This window comes from Doryrhamphus excisus, linkage group LG7 (assembly GCF_037039965.1).
Source record: "Doryrhamphus excisus strain RoL-2023G ecotype Guam linkage group LG7, RoL_Dexc_Guam_v1.1, whole genome shotgun sequence".
Lineage (NCBI taxonomy): Eukaryota > Metazoa > Chordata > Actinopteri > Syngnathiformes > Syngnathidae > Doryrhamphus > Doryrhamphus excisus.
Genome location: NC_136363.1, coordinates 832,500 through 856,728, shown reverse-complemented (window position 1 = coordinate 856,728; position 24,229 = coordinate 832,500). Strand labels below are relative to the sequence as shown.

Here is a 24,229-nt window from a genome sequence, read left to right as displayed (position 1 = left end):
CCAAAAAGAAATGCATTTTCATCCGTCAAGGGCATTTCACACAGGACTGTTTAGTGAACAAACAATGCATTGCTTTCATTTCTGTAGCATAGAGAATAAAAAGGGTTTTAGGTGTAAGCCTTGAGGTGCACCACAAGTTTAATCTTCGTCTCATCTCAGGACTCCGTGCACCGGATCTGTGACTCTAATTAAGCGTCCGCCGACGATTCACTCAAGATGAAAATCCCGTGTGGTCCCATGCCAACTGTCCTCCCATGGCGTCCGGTGGCCCAGGGAGGACATGTCGGGCAGCACCTGCTGACGAGCCCGATGGCCAAAGTCAAGCAGCTGAGCCCCCCCCATGAAAACAAACACCATCTGACCAGCTGACGTTAATAATAATCCCTGTGTCGCGCTGCCAACTCCATATGTCGCCGACATCGCAGATCCAGGCTGGGAATGACTCCATTGCTTTTTCATCTTTGTCCTGATCCGTGGCGTTCCCGTTTTCGGCGGATTCTTTTGTTCGCATCGTCGATCATGAAGGACAGTGGACACAATATTTGCGGGGGTGCTGGAGCCTATCCCAGCTGTACTGGTGGCCATCCAATCCCAGGACACACATAGACAGCAAAACTAAAGACCTCTAAGTGCCTAGCGTGCTCATGGACTCAAAGGACTACGTGATCGACGTTTTGCTCTGCTCACGCATCCCATAATGGCGGCGTCCGGCATGGCGATGGCTCCCAAACGGCCGAGGATGAAGATGCGTGTGTGCGTATAGACTGCAGTTAAACTCTGAGTACACGGTCCATGGCATAGATTCTGGCTCAAATGGACCCATAATGAGGCTCTTTCCCTACCTGTCTTTGATCTCCCCCCTAAAAGGTTCTTTATCGAAAACCTCTTCCCCTCGTTACGGAGCAGAGGCAAGGTCAGCATCAGTGACCGAGACGGAGTCAGAGTGCTGATACGCTGGATTGTGATGATGAACCCCTTTGGAAGAGAATTTGTGCTGTAACTTTGCAGATGAGTCAGCGGTATTTGGTTTTGAATGATCCGGCAGAATCCGCAACAGACCACGGCCATCTTGTTTTATCATGGTGCCAGAAAACACGTCTGATGTTAGCTTGAGACGTTTGTATGTGTGAGAGGAAGTTGAAGACCTAGGGAATCAATCAGCACAGTTTTTGGTAGCTAACAGAGCCACGTTTGAACGACACGGTTCAGCTGTTTGGAAGCCTAAATCCTGATCCGAAGCCTGTGATTCTGGAGTGTTGTGACCGACCCCAACCGGAACCCCTTACCGCGAATCCTTGTACCTAGACCCTGGAAATGCCCAATGCTAATGACCCTTAAGCCTCATACTAACCGTAACCAGACCCTAGTCCAGGATGTTTGAGGTAAAACATTACTTACACAAGTCAAAGATCCTCTATATGACAGGACCTCAGTACTGTTTGGAAGAACATTCAGCTCAAAGATCGTCTGTACCTTTGAAGGACCTATGGCAAAAACGCTAGTCAAAGATTGTGTGCATGACTACCCTAACCTTACCTACCCTTACCCCCAAACCCTAGTCCTAAAACCCAAAGCAACGCTAACCCTTAACCAGTCAATAAAGTGTTGTGCTCTTGACCCTGGAAATTCCCAATGCTAATGACCCTAAACCTCATCCTAACTGTAACCAGACCCTAGTCCAGGATGTTTGAGTTAAAACATTACTTACACAAATCAAAGATCTTCTATATGACAGGACCTCGCTACTGTTTGGAAGAACATTGAGCTCAGAGTCAAAGATCGTGTGTACCGTTTAAGGATCTATGGCAAAAACGCTAGTCAAAGATTGCGTGCATGACTACCCTAACCTACCCTTACCCCCAAAACCCTAGTCCTAAAACCAAAGCCAGTCAATAAAGAGATGTGTTGCACAGATCCATCATCCTGTAGCCACGCCTCTTGGAGCCATAATGGGTCCTCCCCCTGCAAGCGTACGGCTGAGGGTGTTTGGAAAAGTAAATACTGACTTTTACTGGCTTCCTGTAAAGCGGCTTTCATTGGACCGTAATCAGCGTGAGTTAAACCTTTATTGTTTCTCCTGGTCTGCTCGCCAGTAGTCCAGCATAAGGTGTCGGGTTTGTCAGCGCCCAACATTAGCTAGGTGCTGAGATGGCCCAGGGAGGTGTGTGTGTGTGTGCGTGTGAGTCAGCCATGCAAGTGTGCGTCCTCCACGCCTCGGCTGCGAGGTGTTGGCAAGGCTGTCATATTCAGCCACCGGTGTCGGACTCGTTGTGTCAGCTCCCCGGGGCAGCCACTGATGCTCCTATCACCTAACTCCTCTCCTCCTCGGCCTCGGCGCGCCACCGTCTTTGTCACCACTTGGCCCCCCGACACGTGCGCACAAGCTGGTGGGCGAATTTTGCAGCCGCGTCCCCTTGTAAAAAAAAAAAACAATGGAGTTGAAGCTATAACACCTCGTGCGGTCCCTCGGGGCAGCCGAGGCGGCGATACGCGAGCGTTACGGTGCTGGCTGGTGAGCACAGCCAATTAAGGGGCCGCCACGCAGGGCAGACTCATGGCAACCAGGGGCCCTCGCAGGACTCAATTACCGCCCTGTTTGTCAGCACCGACTAAGGGGGAATGACAGCCTTGGAGGCGGTGCTGGAGCACTAGAAATCCTTATGGGGAATCAAACATGATGATGGCAGCACATTTTATTATACACGCCAATGCTGGGACGGAACAGCGTGGAAGCATACGTCCGTCCAAAATGGGTCCAGAATAAAGATGGAGGACAAACTAAAATGATCAAATCATTGCGTGACTGCCGAAGGGGGAAGCCCGTTTTTATGCAATTCCACATTTCCATGTGAACATTCCCATAGGCAAAAAGTTCCACATTTTTCAAATGATTCATTCCATTTCAACGCCATTCAGTGCAAACTTCAAATCCGGGATACCGATTTCCCATATTCCAAAAGTTTTCCCAAAAATCCTTGGTGCAATTCCTTTCAATTTTGACAAATCATGCACTTACATGTCTCAACCATTCAAACCAATTTTCCTGGAATTCCACATTTCCATGTGAACATTCCCATAGGCAAAAAGTTCCACATTTTTCAAATGATTCATTCCATTCCAACGCCATTCAGTGCAAACTTGAAATCCGGGATACCTATTTCCCATATTTTCCAAAAAAAATCCTTTCAATTTTGACAAATCCTGCACCTACATGTCTCAACCATTCAAAACAATTGTCCCGGAATTCCAAATTTTTTTTTCCCAAAAATCCCCAAATATTCCGACATTAAAACATACAGCACATTCACAACATTTTTGATGTTTTCCCACAATTTTATTTTCCCACATTTTTCCCAAATTCTCCTTGATCTTGTCTAGTTGCACTTCTTCCAGTTCTTATCCGTCAACATCCAACCCATTCCGGCTGTCTTTTTTCAACAGTTCCGAAATTCCAGTTAATTCCAAATTTTCTGCTACAGAAATTTCCATCGGATTGAATGGAGGATATTAGCAAATTCCACACTTATCCACAGATGAATCATTCCATCATCATTCCTGACACCAGCGGTAACAAATGATACATATTCCAAAAATGCTGCCATTTCCCATAACATGAAATGTCTTTGAACGTGACATATTTGTCATCACATTCAAAATCCTCCAACATCAAATTCATTGAACTCATTTGGAACATCCCAATTTCAAATGTTGACATTCTTTTCCCAATCATTTCACACGCACTTCCTTCCTGGAACGGAATTGTCTCTTTGATTACGAGGTTTCTGAAGTTGGTAGTTTTCCGGGAATGTTGGTCATGGTTCCAATTGTGCGGAATTGCGGGTGCGTTCCGTGTTATGAGTTCCAGCGGAGCGTAACGTCTCCACGAGGCAGGGAATTCAATCATGGAAGTTAATGTTCACACGCTCTGGTTGTGTGTTTTGACAATGTGCATTCAATTAATGCTTACATGCCGGATCGTTTACGCTAATTTCCCGGGAACGACAATAGCGCGGCCTTGCTCGCTGACAGGAGGTGTAAAAAGGCAACGGGGGGGGGAGACCACCACCACCACCACCACCACCACCACCACCACCACCAGGATGTTTGTGGCCTACATTTGTTTGAGAAGAGCTGAAGGGAAAAGGAAAATGGTAAAATGGTAGCCTTAAGAAATGATGGATTTTATGGCCATAATCACCCGAGCAAAGCCAAGAGAATAAAAGAGGCAAAAGAAGTGCGGCAAATGGAAGCATGGAATTAAAGGTCATCAGTGGAGTCATCTTCCGCCCTTCAGCGGAGCGCTGGAGCACATTCACGGGAAATGTTACCGCAAAATCAGATGGCAGGGCTGCTCTTCCGAGGAAACACCTGCACTCATCTTCACACATCCTTGAACATGTCCGCTTTTATTGCCGTCGGTTTGGAAGTCTCTAAGCAGGCAAGAACCCGCCCCTCTAAAACCAATAGCCTTGACCTCTAAACCCCGACGCTAAACAACCCTGAGGCTGGAGTGTAGGTGGCATCCTTGTCCCTCTGAGGGCCCTTAGACAGTAGTTTGATGTCTGTAAAACCCAACCAAAAACAAATGGTCTGACCATGATTATCCCATGACCCTAACCCCAACCTTTAAACAACCGCAACCCTAACCCCTGAACCCCAAACCTAAAAGAATGCGAATCCTAACCCTAGCCCAAGGCTAATCGCTCCAAACCCCAACAATACCGCTGTCCCCTACACCCAGACCCTACAATCCTAACGGACTCCAATTCTACGACCTAAACCAAGCCTTCTCCCCAATCTTTTAGACCATTCCTAAAAAAAAACATAAACCCCAAATTAGCCTCTACCCCTTGGCTCTAATCGCTAACACTTAGACCATAGCGCTAACTTCCAAACCATACATTCTTAGACCTTACCCTAAGATCCTAACCATCCCTAATTCTAACCATTAAACCCCGTCTAAAATCCGCCTCCCCAAGCCTTGGAACCAACCCTGAACCCCAATGCTAAACATTGTTGTCTACCCCAGACTCTCATCCCCCCAGTCCCCAGCAGTAACGTCCTAACCTAAGTCCCTATAACCCTAAATCCCATCCTTATTCACTCAAGGATAAACTCAATCCTAAAGAATCCATTAATCCCAAACCCCAACCCTGAATCCTAAAACCCCTACCCTGAAATCCAACCTTGAAACAAACTGAATCCTCACCTTTAACCCCTAACCATGGACCTGCTTGGGGTCCCAGCCTAGTCGGGGGGGCCCCTCGAGCTGAAAAGCATCAAACATCTCCAGTAGTGGTGTAGTCGGGGTTCGAAGGCCACATGCGGATTTTGCCATCAGGCCCCAACATAATCCAGAACCACAAATAAACCAAAGTACGGGAGACACGTAGAAACAAACACAAAAGCAGAAGGTTTTGTTTCTCCGCTGGAATTTAACCGTCAACATCTCCCAACAGCAGCTTTAAGAAGTCATTAGCAGTATTCCCACTCCAGTGGCATTTACCGCCTCACAAGAAATACCACCTAGCCCGCAAAAACTCCACAAGAACTTCCACAGAAACAACAACAAAAAAAATCTCAGCGACCTGACGTGGCCTCGGCGGCCTCGGGCGGTTACGGCGGACCCGAGCGTGGCGGCGTGCAGATGGGAGCGCGGCACGATTGGGAAAGCGGTGACAGGGAGTCGCCGCGCGCTAACGAACGGCGGCTATAAAAGCAGTCGGAGTCTGCAATAACAAAAGCCCGAGCCGGCGAGCGAGCTAGGAGCCGGCTGCCGTGGTTCATTTGCATATTCTAATGAGCCCGGTGTTCAGGGTTAGCCGCTTACGCTAATGATGCGTTTAGCGCCTAATAAATCAGTTAAGGCACTTCCCTGCTGGAGCCCTGGGAGATGCACTACCACCGTGTGTGTGTGTGTGTGTGTGTGTGTGTGTGTGTGTACTGCTGTGTGTACTCATGATTTAGCTTAGTGTTTTTGCGGACGGGCCGTAAGGCTGCAATTTACTCGGAATTCCTAAGTTTGCAGTTTTCCCACGTTTTCCCATGACTTAGCAACTTGTATGTTAGCTGTAGCGCTAGTTGCATGCACTTATGTCATTTGTGTGTATCTTGTGGTTTGACACGCTATCACACCCAAACGTTTCCATCCTGATGACTCTTGACTTGACTTCCTGACATTCATTATTATTTTTTTTTTTTCTGACGTTCATTCTTGTCTTGCAGTATTTCAAAACAGATACTTGAAGTATCTTTGTGTTAAAAGTTAAAAAAAAAACAGGTAGCGTCAAATGTATCTGTGGCGGTCCGAATGTATGTGTGGCGGGCGACAAATATCTTTCAGCATTTGCAACTAAATTATGGATATGAAGGGGTTGTTTTGCACAATCACGAGCTGCCATGAAAGGCCCTAAGCTGTAATTTGCAAAGTAAAACGTTGAAAATCGTCCGGCTATGCCAACCTAAAACCAGACCTAAAACCACAACAGATGAGATTCTTAGCGAGAACAAAAACAGCCATCAGCCGCTCGTCTGTTTTTCTGGTTGTTTAGCAGGACGCCGCCATTTCTGTCATCAGAAGAAAGCTTCAATGAAAAAAAACCCAGATGAAAATGGTGGAAGATGTGCTGCGTTCAAGGTCGTCGGGCCACGCTCCTATTAGAGGGATTACTCCTCAAATGGGATTAGGGCCTGGTGTGGAAGTAAAGGAAGGAGAAAAAGCAGGAAGAGATATTAAAATGTTCACATTTAAGTAAAGAGATGCTTTTATCATCATTAGCAGTAAAGGGGAGACCAAGGGGGGGTGAGGGGGGGGCGTCTTGAGAGGGATGGAGTCTGCACAAGTACCATCTAATGATGATAAAAGATTGAAAGATTAGCGAGCACCGAGGGTGCCGTATTATAATATTTCATCTTCCACACCAGTTTTATGTCTTACTTTCTTTTTACTTTCTTCGCTTCTTGTCTTAATAATAGCCAGCTTCTTTTCCTGGACTATGTACCGGGGAGATGGTCCACATGGCGAGGCGAGAGGGGCGGGGGTGGTGGTGTCTTGATGCCCTGCCATCGTGGCCCCTCCGTGGCATGTAGGTCAGCCTGGGCCTGGGGGGGGGGGAGCCACGGCATCCTGATCCCGTGCACTTCTGCACAGATCCTCATCCGCCCTTCCTCGCACGTCCAGCGCCGACGGATCATCCGGTCAGGAGGGATCTTTGCACCATTTATTAGCATTTTAATGTTCCTCTTCTGCTTATTCGTAGCTTTTCACCTTTTGGTGTTGGATCCCCTCATTTCAGTTGATTATAGTTTTTTTAATTGTCACTTTTTAAAAAAGAATTTCACTTAAATGTCACTTTTTAAATTTTATTTTGATTATTATAATTTTTGGTTTATTTTGATTTGATTTAATTAAATTTTATGGTTTTATTTCATTCAATTTTATTTTGCTACAATTTTTATTTTATTTGTTTTTTATTTTGTTTATTCTTTAATTATTCATATAAAAAAAATCTATTGCAGCTGATGGGCCGCATGGTGGACAAGTGGTTAGCATGTAGGCCACACAGTCGGAACTGGGTGGGATTCTCCGCTTGGGCATCTCTGTGTGGAGCATCCTCCATCCTGCATCCTGCTTCCTCCATCCTGCATCCTGCTTCCTCCATCCTGCATCCGTCATCCTCCGTCCTGCATCCTCCATCCTGCATCCTCCATCCTGCATCCTCCGTCCTCCATCCTGCATCCTCCATCTTCTCCTCCATCCTGCATCCTTCATCCTCCATCCTCCATTTTCTCCTCCATCCTGCATCCTGCTTCCTCCATCCTCTCCTCCGTCATCCTCCATCCTCTCCTCCGTCATCCTCCATCCTCCATCCTGCATCCTCCATCCTGCATCCTCCGTCCTCCATCCTGCATCCTCCATCCTGCATCCTCCATTTTCTCCTCCATCCTGCATCCTTCATCCTCCATCCTCCATTTTCTCCTCCATCCTGCATCCTGCTTCCTCCATCTTCTCCTCCGTCATCCTCCATCCTCTCCTCCGTCATCCTCCATCCTCCATCCTGCATCCTCCATCCTGCATCCTCCGTCCTCCATCCTGCATCCTCCATCCTGCATCCTCCATCTTCTCCTCCATCCTGCATCCTTCATCCTCCATCCTCCATTTTCTCCTCCATCCTCCATCCTGCATCCTTCATCCTCCATCCTTCATCCTCCATCCTCCATTTTCTCCTCCATCCTGCATCCTCCATCCTGCATCCTGCTTCCTCCATCCTGCATCCGTCATCCTCCATCCTCTCCTCCATCCTGCATCCTCCATCCTCTCCTCCATCCTGCATCCTCCGTCCTGCATCCTCCATCCTGCATCCTCCATCTTCTCTCTCCATCCTGCATCCTCCATCCTGCATCCTTCATCCTCCATCCTCCATTTTCTCCTCCATCCTGCATCCTCCATCCTGCTTCCTCCATCCTGCATCCTGTTTCCTCCATCCTGCATCCTGCTTCCTCCATCCTGCATCCTTCATCCTCCATCCTCCATTTTCTCCTCCATCGTGCATCCTCCATCCTGCATCCTGCATCCTCCATCCTGCATCCTCCATCCTGCATCTTCCATCCTGCATCCTCCGTCCTCCATCCTGCATCCTCCATCTTCTCCTCCATCCTGCATCCTTCATCCTCCATCCTCCATTTTCTCCTCCATCCTGCATCCTGCTTCCTCCATCCTCTCCTCCGTCATCCTCCATCCTCTCCTCCGTCATCCTCCATCCTCCATCCTGCATCCTCCATCCTGCATCCTCCGTCCTCCATCCTGCATCCTCCATCCTGCATCCTCCATTTTCTCCTCCATCCTGCATCCTTCATCCTCCATCCTCCATTTTCTCCTCCATCCTGCATCCTGCTTCCTCCATCCTCTCCTCCGTCATCCTCCATCCTCTCCTCCGTCATCCTCCATCCTCCATCCTGCATCCTCCATCCTGCATCCTCCGTCCTCCATCCTGCATCCTCCATCCTGCATCCTCCATCTTCTCCTCCATCCTGCATCCTTTATCCTCCATCCTCCATTTTCTCCTCCATCCTCCATCCTGCATCCTTCATCCTCCATCCTTCATCCTCCATCCTCCATTTTCTCCTCCATCCTGCATCCTCCATCCTGCATCCTGCTTCCTCCATCCTGCATCCGTCATCCTCCATCCTCTCCTCCATCCTGCATCCTCCATCCTCTCCTCCATCCTGCATCCTCCGTCCTGCATCCTCCATCCTGCATCCTCCATCCTGCATCCTCCATCCTGCATCCTTCATCCTCCATCCTCCATTTTCTCCTCCATCCTGCATCCTCCATCCTGCTTCCTCCATCCTGCATCCTGTTTCCTCCATCCTGCATCCTGCTTCCTCCATCCTGCATCCTTCATCCTCCATCCTCCATTTTCTCCTCCATCATGCATCCTCCATCCTGCATCCTGCATCCTCCATCCTGCATCCTCCATCCTGCATCCTCCATCCTGCATCCTCCGTCCTCCATCCTGCATCCTCCATCTTCTCCTCCATCCTGCATCCTTCATCCTCCATCCTCCATTTTCTCCTCCATCCTGCATCCTGCTTCCTCCATCCTCTCCTCCGTCATCCTCCATCCTCTCCTCCGTCATCCTCCATCCTCCATCCTGCATCCTCCATCCTGCATCCTCCGTCCTCCATCCTGCATCCTCCATCCTGCATCCTCCATTTTCTCCTCCATCCTGCATCCTTCATCCTCCATCCTCCATTTTCTCCTCCATCCTGCATCCTGCTTCCTCCATCCTCTCCTCCGTCATCCTCCATCCTCTCCTCCGTCATCCTCCATCCTCCATCCTGCATCCTCCATCCTGCATCCTCCGTCCTCCATCCTGCATCCTCCATCCTGCATCCTCCATCTTCTCCTCCATCCTGCATCCTTCATCCTCCATCCTCCATTTTCTCCTCCATCCTCCATCCTGCATCCTTCATCCTCCATCCTTCATCCTCCATCCTCCATTTTCTCCTCCATCCTGCATCCTCCATCCTGCATCCTGCTTCCTCCATCCTGCATCCGTCATCCTCCATCCTCTCCTCCATCCTGCATCCTCCATCCTCTCCTCCATCCTGCATCCTCCGTCCTGCATCCTCCATCCTGCATCCTCCATCTTCTCTCTCCATCCTGCATCCTCCATCCTGCATCCTTCATCCTCCATCCTCCATTTTCTCCTCCATCCTGCATCCTCCATCCTGCTTCCTCCATCCTGCATCCTGTTTCCTCCATCCTGCATCCTGCTTCCTCCATCCTGCATCCTTCATCCTCCATCCTCCATTTTCTCCTCCATCGTGCATCCTCCATCCTGCATCCTGCATCCTCCATCCTGCATCCTCCATCCTGCATCTTCCATCCTGCATCCTCCGTCCTCCATCCTGCATCCTCCATCTTCTCCTCCATCCTGCATCCTTCATCCTCCATCCTCCATTTTCTCCTCCATCCTGCATCCTGCTTCCTCCATCCTCTCCTCCGTCATCCTCCATCCTCTCCTCCGTCATCCTCCATCCTCCATCCTGCATCCTCCATCCTGCATCCTCCGTCCTCCATCCTGCATCCTCCATCCTGCATCCTCCATTTTCTCCTCCATCCTGCATCCTTCATCCTCCATCCTCCATTTTCTCCTCCATCCTGCATCCTGCTTCCTCCATCCTCTCCTCCGTCATCCTCCATCCTCTCCTCCGTCATCCTCCATCCTCCATCCTGCATCCTCCATCCTGCATCCTCCGTCCTCCATCCTGCATCCTCCATCCTGCATCCTCCATCTTCTCCTCCATCCTGCATCCTTTATCCTCCATCCTCCATTTTCTCCTCCATCCTCCATCCTGCATCCTTCATCCTCCATCCTTCATCCTCCATCCTCCATTTTCTCCTCCATCCTGCATCCTCCATCCTGCATCCTGCTTCCTCCATCCTGCATCCGTCATCCTCCATCCTCTCCTCCATCCTGCATCCTCCATCCTCTCCTCCATCCTGCATCCTCCGTCCTGCATCCTCCATCCTGCATCCTCCATCCTGCATCCTCCATCCTGCATCCTTCATCCTCCATCCTCCATTTTCTCCTCCATCCTGCATCCTCCATCCTGCTTCCTCCATCCTGCATCCTGTTTCCTCCATCCTGCATCCTGCTTCCTCCATCCTGCATCCTTCATCCTCCATCCTCCATTTTCTCCTCCATCATGCATCCTCCATCCTGCATCCTGCATCCTCCATCCTGCATCCTCCATCCTGCATCCTCCATCCTGCATCCTCCGTCCTCCATCCTGCATCCTCCATCTTCTCCTCCATCCTGCATCCTTCATCCTCCATCCTCCATTTTCTCCTCCATCCTGCATCCTGCTTCCTCCATCCTCTCCTCCGTCATCCTCCATCCTCTCCTCCGTCATCCTCCATCCTCCATCCTGCATCCTCCATCCTGCATCCTCCGTCCTCCATCCTGCATCCTCCATCCTGCATCCTCCATTTTCTCCTCCATCCTGCATCCTTCATCCTCCATCCTCCATTTTCTCCTCCATCCTGCATCCTGCTTCCTCCATCCTCTCCTCCGTCATCCTCCATCCTCTCCTCCGTCATCCTCCATCCTCCATCCTGCATCCTCCATCCTGCATCCTCCGTCCTCCATCCTGCATCCTCCATCCTGCATCCTCCATCTTCTCCTCCATCCTGCATCCTTCATCCTCCATCCTCCATTTTCTCCTCCATCCTCCATCCTGCATCCTTCATCCTCCATCCTTCATCCTCCATCCTCCATTTTCTCCTCCATCCTGCATCCTCCATCCTGCATCCTGCTTCCTCCATCCTGCATCCGTCATCCTCCATCCTCTCCTCCATCCTGCATCCTCCATCCTCTCCTCCATCCTGCATCCTCCGTCCTGCATCCTCCATCCTGCATCCTCCATCTTCTCTCTCCATCCTGCATCCTCCATCCTGCATCCTTCATCCTCCATCCTCCATTTTCTCCTCCATCCTGCATCCTCCATCCTGCTTCCTCCATCCTGCATCCTGTTTCCTCCATCCTGCATCCTGCTTCCTCCATCCTGCATCCTTCATCCTCCATCCTCCATTTTCTCCTCCATCGTGCATCCTCCATCCTGCATCCTGCATCCTCCATCCTGCATCCTCCATCCTGCATCTTCCATCCTGCATCCTCCGTCCTCCATCCTGCATCCTCCATCTTCTCCTCCATCCTGCATCCTTCATCCTCCATCCTCCATTTTCTCCTCCATCCTGCATCCTGCTTCCTCCATCCTCTCCTCCGTCATCCTCCATCCTCTCCTCCGTCATCCTCCATCCTCCATCCTGCATCCTCCATCCTGCATCCTCCGTCCTCCATCCTGCATCCTCCATCCTGCATCCTCCATTTTCTCCTCCATCCTGCATCCTTCATCCTCCATCCTCCATTTTCTCCTCCATCCTGCATCCTGCTTCCTCCATCCTCTCCTCCGTCATCCTCCATCCTCTCCTCCGTCATCCTCCATCCTCCATCCTGCATCCTCCATCCTGCATCCTCCGTCCTCCATCCTGCATCCTCCATCCTGCATCCTCCATCTTCTCCTCCATCCTGCATCCTTTATCCTCCATCCTCCATTTTCTCCTCCATCCTCCATCCTGCATCCTTCATCCTCCATCCTTCATCCTCCATCCTCCATTTTCTCCTCCATCCTGCATCCTCCATCCTGCATCCTGCTTCCTCCATCCTGCATCCGTCATCCTCCATCCTCTCCTCCATCCTGCATCCTCCATCCTCTCCTCCATCCTGCATCCTCCGTCCTGCATCCTCCATCCTGCATCCTCCATCCTGCATCCTCCATCCTGCATCCTTCATCCTCCATCCTCCATTTTCTCCTCCATCCTGCATCCTCCATCCTGCTTCCTCCATCCTGCATCCTGTTTCCTCCATCCTGCATCCTGCTTCCTCCATCCTGCATCCTTCATCCTCCATCCTCCATTTTCTCCTCCATCATGCATCCTCCATCCTGCATCCTGCATCCTCCATCCTGCATCCTCCATCCTGCATCCTCCATCCTGCATCCTCCGTCCTCCATCCTGCATCCTCCATCTTCTCCTCCATCCTGCATCCTTCATCCTCCATCCTCCATTTTCTCCTCCATCCTGCATCCTGCTTCCTCCATCCTCTCCTCCGTCATCCTCCATCCTCTCCTCCGTCATCCTCCATCCTCCATCCTGCATCCTCCATCCTGCATCCTCCGTCCTCCATCCTGCATCCTCCATCCTGCATCCTCCATTTTCTCCTCCATCCTGCATCCTTCATCCTCCATCCTCCATTTTCTCCTCCATCCTGCATCCTGCTTCCTCCATCCTCTCCTCCGTCATCCTCCATCCTCTCCTCCGTCATCCTCCATCCTCCATCCTGCATCCTCCATCCTGCATCCTCCGTCCTCCATCCTGCATCCTCCATCCTGCATCCTCCATCTTCTCCTCCATCCTGCATCCTTCATCCTCCATCCTCCATTTTCTCCTCCATCCTCCATCCTGCATCCTTCATCCTCCATCCTTCATCCTCCATCCTCCATTTTCTCCTCCATCCTGCATCCTCCATCCTGCATCCTGCTTCCTCCATCCTGCATCCGTCATCCTCCATCCTCTCCTCCATCCTGCATCCTCCATCCTCTCCTCCATCCTGCATCCTCCGTCCTGCATCCTCCATCCTGCATCCTCCATCTTCTCTCTCCATCCTGCATCCTCCATCCTGCATCCTTCATCCTCCATCCTCCATTTTCTCCTCCATCCTGCATCCTCCATCCTGCTTCCTCCATCCTGCATCCTGTTTCCTCCATCCTGCATCCTGCTTCCTCCATCCTGCATCCTTCATCCTCCATCCTCCATTTTCTCCTCCATCGTGCATCCTCCATCCTGCATCCTGCATCCTCCATCCTGCATCCTCCATCCTGCATCCTCCATCCTGCATCCTCCATCCTGCATCCTCCATCCTGCATCCTGCTTCCTCCATCCTGCATCCTGCTTCCTCCATCCTGCATCCTTCATCCTCCATCCTCCATCCTGCATCCTTCATCCTGCATCCTCCATCCTGCATCCTTCATCCTCCATCCTCCATCCTGCATCCTTCATCCTGCATCCTCCATCCTGCATCCTCCATCACTCCTCCTCAGGCTCATCTACCTCCTCACTCACTCTCTCTCTTTTCTCCAAGCACTCCCGTCACTGGCCTAATGCCGTGAGAAATGACAGCGGACGGGCCGCCTGCCACCTCGCGCCCTGTTGCCTGGCAACCACCCCCCTTCACCCCCCACCCCCCCCCCCCCCCCCACCCCGCTCCCGCCTGCTGCTATGCCGCGATAGGGCCGTGCAGCTAATGAGCATTATAAGTCATTTTGTCTTATCGGTTTTTTCCTCTCCTGCGTTGTTCTCCTTCTCGTTCTCGTCGTTGTTGTCGTTGTTGTTGGCGGCCATTCTCCATGTGACGCTCATATTCTACAAACAAACCATTTGCTGCCTTATTGGGCTAAACGCCGCCGCTGACATCAGCGTGCGGCTCTGGCGGCTCTTACAGCTCCTCGTATGGAACACGGGTGTCCAAAGCCCGTCTGAGGTGTTTCCTTGCCTCTGTCGCCTTAACTTTCATGAAGTGAAAGGTTACATTTTTGCTGCAAATGACAACCAATCGTACGTTCAAGCTGGAGTTTAAAATTAAAACATGACGCTCAGTTTTTTCTGAAGTATTTGACGTCAAAGTGTATGAAAAAAGTTGCTATGAATTATTTACTATTTTCTCTCAGAAGGGCCGCACGCTTTTACGTTTACCTGCCGTCATCCACCGCTGGCCCACTTTGCTCCTTCGCTACCTCAGCGACCGCTTTTAGCTTTTCCCAAAATATTCCAAAAACTCCTCCCTTGAAGCTGCTTGTGTCCGTCTCGTTATGTTTAATTGGTTATTCATTAGCTTCTTGGTTAATTAGCGGATTTTCCCGACTATAAGTCCCACTTTTTTTCATAGGTTGGCCGTTCCTGCCACTTATACTCCAGAGCCACTTATAACGACTTCTAATGGCGTCCGTCTGCTCTTTTCCACCAGGCGGACCCCCACGACCGAGACCTCGCCATCCGTCCCTTCCTGGAGCACTGTGAGAACACCCACATGACCATCTGGCTGGGCATCGTCTACGCCTACAAGGGCCTGCTGATGGTGCGGGAACGCCACATTCCGTCACGTCCTGGCTTGGCGGCCGGCGCCTCACCGCCTGCGTTCTTGTCCCTCGCAGTTGTTCGGTTGCTTCCTGGCCTGGGAGACTCGCAACGTCAGCATCCCGGCCCTCAACGACAGCAAGTACATCGGCATGAGCGTCTACAACGTGGGCATCATGTGCATCATCGGCGCCGCCGTGTCCTTCCTCACCCGGGACCAGCCCAACGTTCAGTTCTGCATCGTGGCCCTGGTCATCATCTTCTGCAGCACCATCACGCTCTGCTTGGTTTTCGTCCCCAAGGTGGGCCACGCCCCCTCCCCGGCGGCTGATAGTCCGTGTGTGATGTTTAATGAGCGCCTCTTGCAGTTCATCACCATGAGGACCAACCCGGACGCCGCCACGCAGAACCGCAGGCTGAAGTTCACCCAGAACCAGAAGAAGGAGGACTCCAAGACCTCCACCTCCGTCACCAGCGTCAACCAGGCCAACACCTCCAGACTGGACGGCCTTCAGACCGACAACCACCGCCTCCGCATGAGGATCACTGAGGTACCCAAACCAGGAAGTCAAGTATGAAAACACCAGTCAAAGATCTTCTATTTGACAGCACCACTTTGCTGTTTTTGAGGACTCATTGTTAACTAATCAGAGATGCTTTATGTGACAAGCATTCTGCTGTTTTTAGGAATCTGCTGCAAAGACGAGTCAAAGATGTTTTATGTGATTGGGCTGTTTTTGAGAACCTGATGCAAGACTACCAGTCAAAGTTATTGTTTAATACACTAGTGCTTTGCTGTTTTTGAGAACTGCAAAAATGCTCATTCAAATGCCAGAAGCGCTCTGCTGTAAAGACATTAGTCAAAGATGACTGGAATGTTTTGACCTGTTGATGCTGTTTTTGACCACCTGCTGAGAACATGCTGGTCAAATATCCACTCTACAACCGGACTGTTTTTTAGAAGCTACTGCCAAAAACACAAGTCCAAAGATGTTTTTGAGAAGCATCATCAAAGGCATCGTCAAAATCTTCAACATGACAGAAGCACTCTGACATTTTTAGGAATCTTCTGCAAAGACGAGTCAAAGATATTGAAAGGAGAGCGGTCTGCTGTTTTTAGGAATTTGCTGAGGAAATGCTCTTCAAAGATCCTCTATTTGACAGCAGTGAGATGTGAGAGGAGTGATTTGCTGTTTTTGAGAACATATTGCAAAAAGTGCTACTCAAAGATTTTCAATGTGAGAGAAGCACTGCTCTGTTTTTAGGAATCCGCTAGCCAGTGATAGACCACGTGACAGGAAGAAGCGTTCCGATGTTTTTGAGGACCTACTGCAAAATACTAGCATTCTTTGCTAACAGTTACCATTTGTAGGTTTTTACAAGTTGTTTTTTCTTGTGCTAATGTGTGGATGTGTGTTTTGCTGTTTTTGTGGACCATGAAAGCTGGACAAGGAGCTGGAGGAGGTGACCATGCAGCTGCAGGATACGCCGGAGAAGACGCCGTACATCAAACAGAACCACTACCCGGACGCCAACAACATCCTCAGCATACGCAACTTCACCGACGGCAAAGGTATTTTATTTTATTTTTTTTTTTTTTTGCTGCATTAGCCTAGCATGCTAATGCTAATGCTAGTGACAGGCTAGCATATATAACATATATTTCACATTTTAAATAATCAATTTAATAAAATGAATAAAATGTTCATTAATACAAGTTACTATGAATTATCTAATTTACATTTTTATTTCATAATTACAATGAGATTTTTATAGTAACATTTGTAATATTATCATTTAATCACATTTTTGATGATTAAATAACTGAAATTATATATATTATATTTATATATTTAGTTAAAGTTCTATATACATTCTTTAAAATAAAGGCGCAGATTTGTGTAGTTTATTTGGCATAAAAAACTCACAAAATAAATGAATAAATCTCACATACTTCACATTTGAAATAGTCCATCAAATTAATTAATTATAATTATTATTAATTATATATTTTTATTTAATAATTGCCATAATTATTAAATAGTTATTATTCAATCACATTTCTGTTTAATGAATTGAACTTCTATTGAATTCAAATTCCTATAGATTCTTTAAAATACATGTGTGTTAGTTGACTGCTGGTACTATTCTCTAACTATACTATACTATACTATACTATACTAAGTATACTATATGACTATATGTGTTTATTTCATTTAGAATTGTTTAGCTTTTCATATCCATTCTCTTCCTGCACTGATGGTGAGATTCCTTGTTGACAACACAGGTGAAGTTTTTAGCGTGTGAAATGTGCACATTTTCTGTTGTTTGGAAGTTATGTCGGATGAGAACACAGTATTCCTGCATACTTAATGAGGAGTATAAATATATTTCTGCTCTTAGCTGTGAGAACTACAAGGTTAGCCTTTTTTCTTTTTCTTCTAAAATATTTGAGGTTCAATGGAGGCAGGAAGCTGTGATCAGTGAAGCAGGTCAGTGAGTGCTGACTGAGGAATCTAGGACGGCTGGGGGGGGGGGGGGGGGGGCGTTTAAAAAAAAAAAAAAAACAACCCACACACAACAAAAATATAGAGTGGTGTGAAAAGGCTTTGCCCCCTTTCTGATTTTGTACTTTTTTTGCACGTTTGTCACAATGAAATGTTTCAGACCATCAAACAAATATGAATAAACGACAACACAACTGAACACAAAATGCAGTTTGGAAATCAAACTTTTGATTATTAAAGGGAGGAAAACTATTTTTCTTCTTTGGGACTCCAGCCAACCAGAGTGAGAGCCGTTATCCATTATTTACAATATAATTGCAGATTTTTACAAATAATTTAGTGCATCATTTTTGTGTGAAATAAAATAAAAACAGTTTTGTTTTATGAAACCCAATCTGAAATATTTCAAGAAAAAAAATTTAATTTTAAAATTTTAATTTTAAAATGTCATTTTATGTGAATGAAGCGAAAATATTTCAAGAATAAAATATATTAATATTAATTATTACTTTAAGGTGTAGTTTCACCATTTTAGCAGAATGCCATATTACAAAATATTTACATATTACATTTTAAAATGTATAGATTTTATGAGAAATATTTTTTTTAAGATTCAAATTGTAATATTTTAAGAATAATGTAGTAATGCGACAATTTAAAAATGAGTTTCATGAGACAAAAATAATGTGTTAATGGAAATTGAAAAAAATGAAAAAATAAATATCTTTTAAAAATAGGGTAGTAATATTACCCAGAAAATGAGAAAGTAATATTACATGTATTATTTTAAATCATCAACCAGAAGAATGTTTTCCAAGAATATCCCAAAATAAAGTAGGAATACCAATAAGATAAAAAAAATGTCCCGTTGGAGACTGACTGCATGCCCCCTCCCATCTTCTCCCCCCCCGCAGACGCTGACAGGAGCCTCCTGAAGAACCACCTGGAGCAGAAGCCTCAGGGCCAGTGGGGCTCCATGGACCCGTCCCGAATAACCCGGGGTCCCCTGGAGGACATCAACTCTCCAGAGCAGTGAGTTCTCTCTCCTTGTTTTGCCGTCTTCACGTCACAAACACCTCCGCCACCGGCATGCATTTGCGGGGCGGTTGCTACGGCAACCAGAAGCCTGCGTATCTCTCGCCCACGCTTCTGCTCGGCCGCCATGTTGGAGGTGTGATAGATGTGTTGTCACAAGGAGGCGACACGCACGGGAACGCTGCGTTCGCTTATTATTCATGAGCAAGCAAAGCTGAGGAACTTTGTCTAAGTGGACGGGGGTGGGAGGGGGTTTGGGGGGGGTCATCATGCATCATTTACGAGCTTTGGATCAAGTTGGATGGCGAAGAGAGCGAGCGGCGGGCAGGTAGACGGCCGGGTGACGGCGGGAAAGGATGGCGAGATGAGGCGGAGCTTACGTAAGAGGAGATGTGGAACCAACAGAAGGAACGCTGGCAGCTATTCCCGACGCCCATGAATGTTTCATTCCAACAACGCACAAAAACAAACCGTGGCCGGCAACCTTCAGGGGGAACGACGCGACATCGACACACTCATTTGACAAACGCTTTGATTGACAGGACTTTATTAATTATGAGAATAAGCTCATCATTTTACAAGATTATAGTCCATTTTTGCGTGGAAAAAAAATATTAAAATATATTAGCGTTAACATATCAAAACAAAGAATAAAGTCAAAATATTTTAATAAAGTAGTAATATTACAATGAGTAAGGGATCATGTAATACTACAAGAATAAATAAAATACAATAAAAAGTGTCATTTTATGAGAATAATTAAATAGGAATATTTCAAGAATAAAGTTGTCACATTGTAATTAAAAATGGTAATTATTGACTGCTGGGATAGGCTCCAGCATACACCCACCACCCCAATGAGGATCATAAAAAATATGAATAATGAATATAGTAATTTAAAATTACTGGTAATTATTCACTGCTGGGATAGGCTCCAGCATACGCCCACCACCCCAATGAGGATAATAAAAAAATATGAATAATGAATATAGTAATTTAAAATGACTGGTAATTATTGACTGCTGGGGTAGGCTCCAGCATACGCCCACCACCCCAATGAGGATAATAAAAAAATATGAATAATGAATATAGTAATTTAAAATGACTGGTAATTATTGATTGCTGGGATAGGCTCCAGCATACGCCCAAGACCCCAATGAGGATAATAAAAAAATATGAATATAGTCATTTAAAATTACTGGTAATTATTGGCTGCTGGGATAGGCTCCAGCATACGCCCACCACCCCAATGAGGATCATAAAAAAATATGAATAATGAATATAGTCATTTAAAATGACTGGTAATTATTGACTGCTGGGATAGGCTCCAGCATACACCCAAGACCCCAATGAGGATAATAAAAAAATATGAATAATGAATATAGTAATTTAAAATTATTGGTAATTATTGACTGCTGGGATAGGCTCCAGCACACGCCCACAACCCCAATGAGGATAAAAAAAAATATGAATAATGAATATAGTAATTTAAAATGACTGGTAATTATTGACTGCTGGGATAGGCTCCAGCATACGCCCACCACCCCAATGAGGATAATGAAAAAAAAAAGAATGAATATAGTAATTTAAAATGACTGGTAATTGACTGCTGGGATAGGCTCCAGCATGCACCCACCACCCCAATGAGATCATAAAAAATATGAATAATGAATATAGTAATTTAAAATGCCTGGTAATTATTGACTGCTGGGATAGGCTCCAGCATACGCCCAAGACCCCAATGAGGATAATGAAAAAAAATGAATGAATATAGTAATTTAAAATAACTGGTAATTATTGACTGCTGGGATAGGCTCCAGCATACGCCCACCACCCCAATGAGGATAATAAAAAAATATGAATAATGAATATAGTAATTTAAAATGCCTGGTAATTGACTGCTGGGATAGGCTCCAGCACACGCCCACCACCCCAATGAGGATAATAAAAACCCAACTATGAGCAGAATAATGAATAAAATAATATTCCAATAAAAATGTAGACTAATTGACTAAGAATAAGATAATAATATTTTGTGTGTCCCCGCAGCATCCAGCGCCGCCTGTCGCTGCAGCTGCCCATCCTGCACCACGCCTACCTGCCCTCCATAGGGGGGGTGGACGCCAGCTGCACCAGCCCCAACGACAGCCCCGGCTCCAGCCCGCGGCACAGACACATGCCCCCCTCCTACCGGGTCATGGTGTCGGGCCTGTGAGCGTCACGAGCCCCGCCCCCCTCCCCCTCCAGAGCCCCTCTCAACCACGCCCCCACCGCTCCCTCGATAACACACACGTGACGGAGACCCCCACGGTCGCTTTTTCTACGCCAAGACGGACTGACAGCATCAGCGACACGGAGGACACGGCGGAGGGAGGCGTGGGGGGGGGGGCCCGGATTGGCTCGGCGGCGCTGACCTCCGCCAAGGCACGTGTGCATCCAACAACACCGCAGCAATGAAGCCTTAGCCGCTCCTGCAGTCGTCGTATCTTTTCTTCGTTTCCATTCGTCCGCACGTGAGACATGTAAATATCATCTGGACGTCGGCGTGTCCTTTGCTTCGTACGGGATGTGATGTGGACCGTTTGTTTGGGGGGGGGCCGGGGGGGCGAGGTTCCATGAAAGCACACGTCTTTGCCGAAGATGCTAACCGACGTAGGAGCGTTCCAAATGCACGTGGCGGCCATTTCTGTTTTTTCCACGATGCTACATTTGCACCGCCGCTCGTCCTCACTACGTGTGTGTGTGTGTGTGTGTGTGTGTGTGTGTGTGTGTGTGTGTGCGTATGCCAAGAAATACACACAAAGTACACAAACATGGCGTGGCGGGACTGATCATATTGATCCCAGAGTGGTGACGGAAAGGATGTAGGTCGACCACAGCCGCACTTGACCTGAATTTCCACAAGTGGCGAGGTTCTTGGATTGATCATTAAAGCACACGCAGCCCCCCCCCCCCTTTCCCCCACACTGGTCGGCTGTACTGGACGTCACGCCACACCGAGCCCCCGTTGCTATGGAAACGCAACGCCGGCCCCAACACGCAATCTTTTTTTTTTTTTGTCCTCACACAGCAGCAGAGACTGAGGAGGACGAGGATGAAGAGTTTGTTGTTTTTCACCATCGGTGTCTTGGTTTTTAGTTTTTGTAAAAGGCGCCGGTGCCTGTCGTCGTGGCACAAACACTCATCTCGACATTCCCGTATTCCCGTTTTTGGCTTTTTCTTTAACGCCCGACGTCGCAATGCACGGGACGGCGTGGGACGAAACCGGACCGCTAGGTCACAGCTGAAGAACTGGACCCAAAGGGAGCAGCTGAACGGAGCCACTTCCTGAGAGAGCTCAGACCCCCCCCCCCCCCGCTAGGCACCGCCCACCCCACACAGGAGCACCCGGGGCCGCAAAACCACAGCAGAACCACACAAGCTAGCACCGGTCCGACCCGAGCGGGACGTTCACATTTTTCTATGGTGGCATTCATTGTGATCGTGTACAAGTTGCTGTTTTTATAAGTTTGGTCCTTTTCGGGGGGGGGGGGCATGGAATCAAATGTGTCATTCACGCGTATTTGCAGGTTTTTGCACCTGCGCTCTGCGTCCACAAAAGGGTTTCCCAAACTTTTCTGGCCAAGTTGGATCCTTGATGTTTGACATTTCCTGTCGACGGGAGTGGCTGGAGTGGCACTTTGGGAGGAAATATTTGTTTCATAGTATCAAACACAGTGAAACCTCTGTTTTCATAATCTGTTCCCAATTATGAAAATATAATTAATTTGTAACCCCCCCGACACAAAACATTGACTACCATTTCTAAATGACGAATGAAAGTATAACTGCACATTGAACATAACTTTTACCCTTTGGAAGACTTGTTTTCTTGTGAGATGATAGGCAGGACTACAGACTACTACAAGTACTTTGTTACTACTACTACTACTACTACTACTAGTAGTTTAACCAAAACCGAGTGTACACACACTGGGATGGCAAAAAAACGAGATTTGCCTGTCCTATAACGCCATAACGCATCAAGGCGGGAATGTTCTTGGCTTTTCCGAAAGTCCAATGAAAATTGTCATTAAAAACTGTGAAAAGTACAACCGATATGTCGGTGTGAACGAAAACCGAGGTTTCACTGTGGTCGTTGTAGTATTTTGCCAAAAGAGTACGTGTGCCTGATTGGTGATTGGGATGCTTCCTCTGGTTTTGTTTTTTAGTTCCAGAAATTCAGATGGAAAAAAAAATGTAGCCAATATTTCTGATGTCAATAAATGTGCACACATTTGGGGGCCATCATTTTTGGGAAACCCTGATTTTTTTTTTTTTATTTCTGTTCCGCTGTACCTCAAAGTAACACACTAAGACTGAGGCAGAACAAACGATCAATCCCCTTTTCCATTATCGCCGATCACTGAAGAAGAAAAATGTGATTTGGTTTTTATTTGGACTTTTTCTTTCCCAAGTGGTGCAAATGGGCGGGTCAAGGGCTCATAAAAGTTGCCGTCATCGAGGAAAAGCACGAACGGTTTTCTTTTTCTAAGCCTTGGAACGAACCACTTTCCAGCCAAGTGGAGCGTCACTTTGATTGTGCTTCAAATCTTTACGTCCAACAAACCAAAATGCAAGCAGAGGGGCAATAACTTGTTTTCTGGGCACAGAAAGAGTCAACTGCAGTATATAGATAAATATAAATATATATAGATATATATATATATATATAAATGTATATGTCAAAGATCTTTAAGTAACATTCTCATGCTTTTTTAATGTTTATTTCACACAAAAACGGATACTTGGAGGTTTTTTAATTCTTGATTAATTTTACAGTATCTGTAACGATGTTATGTACAGATGATGAGGTATAGCCGTGGAGACGTTGTATAAACTATCACATGACCTCGGCATCTTTCCGGGAGCCATTAGTTGTTACCTGCTGGGATTTGGGAGGGGAATAAAACAACAACCTAATTCTTTTTCTTGTCTGAATGTCCTGGACAGCCTTTACTTTTCACATCATCGTTGAATAAAGTGAGACTGAAAGTGAGACGCTCTCCGACGACACTTTTTTTTTTTCAATTCTGTGAACCAGCGGGAAAAATATCCGATTGAATTTTGTTTGATGGAAAAGCAACTAGGTGCTTATTTCCCCGTCTTAAAAATGTACAAAAACATATTTGCTCCTGTCAAAAGTTTGAGGACACCTTCTCATCCAATAGCATGAGTAACTGTCCCCAAACTTTTGACTGGATATTTTGTCAGACAATACCAAAAACATGCTAGTACTAGAGAACGGTACATACTCAGTACTTACTCCAGTCAAAAGTTTAGAGACACTTTCTCATGCTCTTGAATGACAAACTGTCTCCAAACTTTTGAGTGTATATTTTTTAAATAAGATATAAAAATATGCCAGTATTAGAGAACGTACATACATACTTAGTACTTAGTCCAGTCAAAAGTTTGGAGACACTTTTGAAAATGTGTCTCCAAACTT

At 47.2% G+C, this 24,229-nt stretch overlaps 2 protein-coding genes across 3 annotated transcripts in view; one reads left to right on the top strand and one right to left on the bottom strand.

The window, feature by feature from the left end:
• Positions 1-23,779, top strand: part of gabbr2 (gamma-aminobutyric acid (GABA) B receptor, 2) — a 115,175-nt gene extending 91,396 nt beyond the window's left edge. For both annotated transcript variants that reach the window (XM_078791839.1, XM_078791840.1), the window contains exons 14-19: positions 15,090-15,200; positions 15,277-15,501; positions 15,568-15,750; positions 16,643-16,772; positions 18,621-18,738; positions 20,791-23,779. In XM_078791839.1, the coding sequence (XP_078647965.1) occupies positions 15,090-15,200; positions 15,277-15,501; positions 15,568-15,750; positions 16,643-16,772; positions 18,621-18,738; positions 20,791-20,956 (933 nt within the window). In that variant the 3' untranslated portion in view covers positions 20,957-23,779. The remainder of the gene's footprint in view (positions 1-15,089; positions 15,201-15,276; positions 15,502-15,567; positions 15,751-16,642; positions 16,773-18,620; positions 18,739-20,790) is intronic.
• Positions 1-24,229, bottom strand: part of elp2 (elongator acetyltransferase complex subunit 2) — a 43,213-nt gene that overhangs the window by 5,378 nt on the left and 13,606 nt on the right. The gene's annotated exons all lie outside the window — the stretch shown is intronic.